The sequence below is a fragment of the Penaeus vannamei genome, chromosome 5 (assembly GCF_042767895.1).
Source record: "Penaeus vannamei isolate JL-2024 chromosome 5, ASM4276789v1, whole genome shotgun sequence".
Classification (NCBI taxonomy): domain Eukaryota; kingdom Metazoa; phylum Arthropoda; class Malacostraca; order Decapoda; family Penaeidae; genus Penaeus; species Penaeus vannamei.
The window spans coordinates 8,527,586-8,535,085 of NC_091553.1; the positions used below are offsets into that span (position 1 = coordinate 8,527,586).

The following is a 7,500-nucleotide window of genomic DNA, read 5'->3' on the forward strand; positions in this document are numbered from 1 at the left end:
CATGAATAGTGATTTTCTATTAATTTATTCCTGACCTTCCTCTCTTGGGGCAAGATCCATATACCTACGTACAGAATTATCCATTACAAAATGAACTCCACTATCAATTGGATGAACAATAAACGGAATGCATCCTAGGCCAATAGCTGTTGTTATCCATTTTCTTGTTGTCAGAGGGATTCTCGGAATAGTCTTGGCCATGGTATAAAGGGAGGCAGCACACACACGGTTGATTGTAAAGCCTGGTACAATCACTGATGCAAAGGCTTGCCAAAGAAGTGTGTCCACTGCGGCGTGAGTGATAGCACGCTGGGTAGCACCTGGTTGCTGAAGATGATCAACATAAACTTATGAAATGCTCTGATCTAAAATTGTATATGGCTTATCTTTGTTTTATGCAAATCAAACACAACAATATCAGTTCATTACTTAGTACTGTTAATTATTTACCTTGCTCATTTTTGTTGACTTATCATATGTGTCTGCAATAACATATGCTGATGCAACTCCATATGTTGACCTAACAAACCACAAAGGTGTCAGGGCTCTAAAAGCTTCACCTACTTCATTAGCATAACCTACAAGGGGGAGGAAATATTTCATAAGCTTCATATCTATACAAGAATGCAAATTATGGTAAATTATGACAATACTTATTCTTCCAGCCAATTTTTCAATCAAAGATTTACACATACATAAGATACAGAAAATGTACTATAATTACGATCATAAACAAAAGTAAAAAAGGACTGATAATAATCATAAATATATTATTATTTCACCTATACTGACTTCAAAGTTCGTGCCCCTTACACCCCTTCGCACATGCCTAGTAAAATATTTCAGAATACTGAATCATCTGTATCACAACCAAGATGGAACTGTTTTGGTAACTGGAAAGGAATAATAAGAAGAGAAGAAACTGCTTGTGGTGGATTTTTAGTTTTTACAAAGAATGCCAAAAGATGGCCTTTGTCGAAGATGATTATGATGAATGCGAAGAAGAAGCATGGAGAGGATAGATTTTTTGAGTTTTCAAAGAATGTCAGAAGAAAGAGAGAGAGAGAGAGAGAGAGAGAGAGAGAGAGAGAGAGAGAGAGAGAGAGAGAGAGAGAGAGAGAGAGAGAGAGAGAGAGAGAGAGAGAGAGAGAGAGAGAGAGAGTGTGTGTGTGTGTGTGTGTGATTGTGTGTGTGTGTGTGTGATTGTGTGATTGTGTGTGTATGTGTGTGTGATTGTGTGTGTATGTGTGTGTGATTGTGTGTGTGTGTGATTGTGTGTGTGTGTGATTGTGTGTGTGTGTGATTGTGTGTGTGTGTGATTGTGTGTGTGTGTGATTGTGTGTGTGTGTGATTGTGTGTGTGTGTGATTGTGTGTGTGTGTGATTGTGTGTGTGTGTGATTGTGTGTGTGTGTGATTGTGTGTGTGTGTGATTGTGTGTGTGTGTGATTGTGTGTGTGTGTGATTGTGTGTGTGTGTGATTGTGTGTGTGTGTGATTGTGTGTGTGTGTGATTGTGTGTGTGTGTGATTGTGTGTGTGTGTGATTGTGTGTGTGTGTGATTGTGTGTGTGTGTGATTGTGTGTGTGTGTGATTGTGTGTGTGTGTGATTGTGTGGGTGTGTCATTGTGTGTGTGTGTGATTGTGTTTGTGTGTGATTGTGTGTGTGTGTGATTGTGTGTGTGTGTGATTGTGTGTGTGTGTGATTGTGTGTGTGTGTGATTGTGTGTGTGTGTGTGTGTGTGTGTGTGTGTGTGTGTGTGTGTGTGTGTGTGTGTGTGATTGTGTGTGTGATTGTGTGTGTGATTGTGTGTGATTGTGTGTGTGTGTGTGTGTGGTTGTGTGTGTGTGTGTGTGTGTGAGTGTGTGTGTGTGTGAGTGTGTGTGTGTGTGTGTGATTGTATGATTGTGGGTGTGCGTGATTGTGATTGTGGGTGTGTGTGATTGTGATTGTGATTGTGGGTGTGTGTGATTGTGATTGTGGGTGTGTGTGATTGTGATTATGGGTGTGTGATTGCCGGTGTGTGTGATTGTGGGTGTGTGATTGTGATTGTGGGTGTGTGATTGTGATTGTGGGTGTGTGTGATTGTGATTGTGGGTGTGGGTGTGTGAGATTGTGATTGTGGGTGTGTGAGATTGTGATTGTGGGTGTGTGTGATTGTGGGTGGGTGTGATTGTGGGTGTGTGTGTGTGATTGTGTGTGTGTGTGTGTGATTATGTGTGTGGCGTGTATGTGATTGTGATTGTGGGTGTGTGTGATTGTGATTGTGATTGTGGGCGTGTGTGATTGTGATTGTGGGTGTGTGGGATTGTGATTGTGGGTGGGTCTGATTGTGATTGTGGTTGTGTGTGATTGTGATTGTGGGTGTGTGTGATTGTGATTGTGGGTGTGTGTGATTGTGATTGTGGGTGTGTGTGATTGTGATTGTGGGTGTGTGTGGTTGTGATTGTGGGTGTGTGTGATTGTGATTGTGGGTGTGTGTGATTGTGATTGTGGGTGTGTGTGATTGTGATTGTGGGTGTGTGTGATTGTGATTGTGGGTGTGTGTGATTGTGATTGTGGGTGTGTGTGATTGTGGGTGTGTGTGATTGTGGGTGTGTGTGATTGTGGGTGTGTGATTGTGATTGTGGGTGTGTGTGATTGTGATTGTGATTGTGGGTGTGTGTGATTGTGATTGTGGGTGTGTGTGATTGTGATTGTGTGTGTGTGTGATTGTGATTGTGGGTGGGTGTGATTGTGATTGTGATTGTGGGTGTGTGTGATTGTGGGTGTGTGTGATTGTGATTGTGGGTGTGTGTGAATGTGATTGTGGGTGTGTGATTGTGGGTGTGGGTGTGTGCATGTAAGCAGATAAGTAATAAATAGTCCTTTTTGCATAAATATCTTACTAACATGGTTCATATTTTTAGGATTATAACTTTACAATGAGTGTATATCATTATAACATGTCTTCTATGGTGACTATTTACTATGAATCATAGGTACAATAGATTATCAAAGATATTAATTACACTAACAAATTTATAGTATTTCAGTCAATTAACAAGTAACTTACCAAGTAATCGGACTGGAGTGTCACGATAGATATCAACTTCTTTTTCCGCTGCCATATTGTCTGGGAAAAAATACAGATCTAATAAATAATGGCCATAAATAAATTAGAAGATACTATTGCTAACACAAAGTCTCAAATACATTTTGCATCTAATACACTTATGTACTACAACACTTAACATTGCAAAATCCAGGAACTAGCCTAATCTTTACCCTATGCATGATGGGACTTCTTGCAGCAAACCAAGCTGAACACAGTGTGAAACATCTGCTCTCAATGTTTTTGGCTGCAGCATACATGCTTCTCTAATGAAATGAGGCAAAAAAGAAACCAGGCCTACTTTTAAGAGGCTGCATTTCCTCACAATGACTGCAGTTATGGTTAAACAAGTGAACAAGTGCTTAGAACACATAACTGAGAGCAGGCCTCACTGCAAATGGCATAGATAGCAGTCATACGGCATTTGGATAATTTAGGTCCTGTTCGCCAAGGTGAGACATCCTCTGGCGTGAATCTCTGAAGTTAAATAATTGTCCTGACATTTCAATTTGAACTTGCATTACTAATATAAGTGCCGACTCATAATCAAAAATATAAATCTACAACAATTGTATAAACAAAACTAAATACAAAACCAAGGCAATTTTACAGAATAGTTCCACCTAATGGACAGCAACAATTTTGGTATCGATGGATTCCTCTCACTCTTTACTATCAAAATATATAGAAACTATTGCACAGAAACCCCTCCATTAGCCACAATCTGTGACCCTTGCATGGGAGGCAGCAACCCCCCCATGGAAGGGTCACAGAAGAATAAGGTAAGTGATTCTGTATATATTATCTATATTTTACCCTGCAATTTCCCTGGTACCTTCCATGCCCTCCCATGCTATCAGGGCCAAGAAAGTGGGGGTTGGGGGGGGTTTGCAAAATATTTTTTATATATTTGGGTTATACAGAGTGAGCAGAACCCATTGATACCAAAAGTTGTGCAATCCGTTAAGTGGAACTATTCTACAATATTACCAAAACCAAAATTAATTTAATATATAGGGATAGTGGACAATTTGGCAATACTAATTAAGGCAGCTGCACTACATATACCGAGGAAAGTATAATAGAATTACTGACTAGTGTTCGTACATGTCGGGGAAGTTAATAAAATTGTCGGGACCTAAATCGTGCTTTAATTCAGATTTAAAGGTTGCCTTTCTAAGAGTCCACAACCCTTGATGTCTCGAATTGTCTCAAGAGCTTTCTGAAAAGTACCCCCAGGGAAGGGGGTCTGGGGGCTTGCCCCCAGTAGGGGGTTAGGAAGGTATGCTTCGTTTATATGGCGAAACACCCCTAGGAAAGGGGTGAGGAAATACCCCAGGGAAGGGGGTCCGGGTCAGGTTAGATTAAGAAATTTCCTCTGGATTTCGGCAACACTTGACACCAGCGTGGTACATTTTGCAGCGGCGCCGGACTCTTGTTCAGATTTTGCATTTCTTTTCAAAATTTCCACTTTTGATTCCACTATTTCTCCTGTGTGTGTCCCCCCCTTCAACCCCCAATTTTCAAGATTGAAGGGGGTAGGAGAAAACAAACATAACAAATAGGCACGGCTCTCTTACTCAGAATTACCGACAATTTTCTCAATTAGAAAATGAATAACTAAGAACTATGAATAGTACTTTCCCCTGAAAATAGCCTTGTGAACTGTATAATGAACACCAAATAACACAATATCAAATTGTGATACTAGGATATCTATTTCCATAATTTCAACATACCAATTTTACAATACTGCTTCTCATGTAATGCAAATTATTTTCCTAAACTAATCTATTAGCATTCGAAAGCTTTTGCGCAACCGGCCAGGATTTGGTCTCCAGACCACGGTACAGGCATGATAAAGCAGAACATAAATAAAGCGCATTTGTAATTCTTGAGAATACGAACTACTGTTTAACACAATATATAATGGGTCTTCACAGGAGTCATCTCTGATACTGGCAAAAAAGGATGACCCAGCAATATGTAGTGCTTGCAAAGCCGTGACTAAACTGACATCGATGACAATCACATAAATTAACAGATTGTAAACAAAATACAGTGCTATATCACACATGAAATACCAGATTATTATACCTAGAGATGCTGTCCTTCTTTCGGCACCTTGCCAGCCGTCCTTACCCTCCCTCGCCGGTCTCCGTGACTCACTTCCCTCTCGCTGATGATTTCTCAAGCACTATGCATTAGATTACGAAAGCAAGATAGCGAAAAGAATTACTTTCTTCGTTTTTTATAGTTAATTGGAAGAAACAGTATTTTTTTACCATAAATATTCTTGATTCATGACATGTTTAAGAAGTAGGGGCGTTTCCATATCGTGTTCTTTACTGTATTTCCTTTGGACATGTGCATTATTGAAAAAGTGCAATATTCATTACAATAACCGTTTTCTTTTTTTCTCATCCGACGACAACGAACTGATGATGAGATACCGTTCCTTATAAGTTCAAAATGCATATATATAACAATTAATTGATGAAATAAGCATTGAAACGACACACTAGCATCACTATTGCAAAAACGAAAATTAATTGTTTATTTGCAAACGTTATCCCGGCTACATTTCTCGCGCGTCACCAATCATGTGACCTATGGGAGGGGGGACTCGTCTATTTTTGTTTCCCTTCGTCCTGATCCCGCGCTAGTTATTCAGCGATGGTAGCCGGCATTCTTGTTATAGAACAGCATGTCTGGTCGATAAACGATTATAGAAAGGGGTATTCCAAAAGCAGAACTAGCGACAGATCAAAACTCGTATCATGTGGGGATAAAGACAATGATATCTAGATAATCAAAATGGTAATAGTAATAACAGCTATAGTAACAATAATAACGACAGCAATGGGCGTAGGAAGGTATTTTGAAGTGAGTGGGGGGGGAGGGCAATGCAGGTTTCCTCTCTCAGGGCTCCCCCCAAAATAGCCAGAGGTCCTGTGGGCTGCAGGCCCAGGGTCAGCACCCAGGTGGGGGAACAGGGGGTGAAGCCCCCCAGAAAGTCCTAAATTTTATCAATTCTGTAGAGATAAACTCATTAATTTTTGCACTAAAATGTCAGACATTTTTCTCTAGATAATATTTGGCACCATGATTAATTAATTTTGAACATCCTGCGCAGTTGTAACTGCCCTCTCAGTTGCAGGGGGTGAGGTTTCTTAACAACACGGTAACTACTGTAACTATTGTACTGCTTGTTCGTTTACTGAGAAAATTGTTAAAATTGTGCCAGACCCGACCCAACTAATATCCGCATAAACAGGCATCCATATACACAGAAATAAGTGCATATCTATTGATCTATCCAATAAATATACATATATTTTTCTAGCTCTATAGTAGATATGCATGTATAGACTGAGAGATATGTATTTATTTCTGTGTATGCGCATGTCCGTGTAATGAATGTCACAGATCAGGCCTCGCTCCTCCATTCTAGGGGGGAGGAACCCCTGGCCCCCTTTTACGCCTATGTAATAATGATAACAAGAAGAATAATGATAATGATGATATCCTTATCAATAATCATTATAATGGCAATGATAATGATAATGATAGCAACAATAACAACGAAAATAATGATAATGATAACATCAATAATGATAATTGCAGTAATTATAGTAATAGTGATGATAATAGTAACAGCAGTAATAATAGTAATACTACTACTACTAATAATAATAATGATAGTAATAGTAGTAATAATAATAATGATATAAGGATAATAACAATAATAACATATATGATAATAGTAACAGTAATGATGATAATGAGGATGATAATGATAATAATAATAACATTAACAATAATGATCATGATAATGGTAATAAAAAATAATGATAGTGATAGTAATAATGATGATGAAAATAATGATGATGAATATCATAATAGTAAAATAGTAATAAAACTAACAGTAATTATTATAATGATAATGATAAAAGCAATGATAATAATATAACAATTATAAGAAGAATGATGATAATAATGATAATAATAACAGTAATGATAATGCCATTAAACATAATGGTAACGATAATAATGATAATAGTAAAAATAGTAATAATCATGATAATGATAATAATTATGATAAAGATAATAATGACAGTAATGATAATATAACAATAATGATAATGATAATGATGATAATGATAATGACAACAGTAATGATAATGATAATGACAACAGTAATGATAATGATAAGAACAATAATGGTATTGATAATAATAATGATAATTATGGTGATAATAATAATAACGATAGTGATAATAATGATAATAATAGTAACAATGATGATGATAATACTAGTGATGATAATGATAAAGATAATAATAATAATGATGATAATAATAATAATGATAATAATAATAATAATAATAATAATAATATTAATAAT

The 7,500-nt window shown here is 37.5% G+C and overlaps 1 protein-coding gene across 1 annotated transcript in view; it reads right to left on the minus strand.

Moving 5' to 3' along the window:
• Positions 1 to 5,328, minus strand: part of LOC113809899 (mitochondrial fission process protein 1) — a 7,907-nt gene extending 2,579 nt beyond the window's left edge. The window contains exons 1-4 of the mRNA XM_027361574.2: positions 5,190 to 5,328; positions 3,054 to 3,113; positions 451 to 578; positions 1 to 327 (exon numbers count right to left, since the gene is read on the minus strand). The exon at positions 1 to 327 is cut by the window's left edge and continues 2,579 nt beyond it. Coding sequence (XP_027217375.1) covers positions 25 to 327; positions 451 to 578; positions 3,054 to 3,108 — 486 coding nt within the window. The 5' untranslated portion in view covers positions 3,109 to 3,113; positions 5,190 to 5,328 and the 3' untranslated portion in view covers positions 1 to 24. The remainder of the gene's footprint in view (positions 328 to 450; positions 579 to 3,053; positions 3,114 to 5,189) is intronic.
• Between the last annotated feature and the right edge of the window lie 2,172 nt (positions 5,329 to 7,500).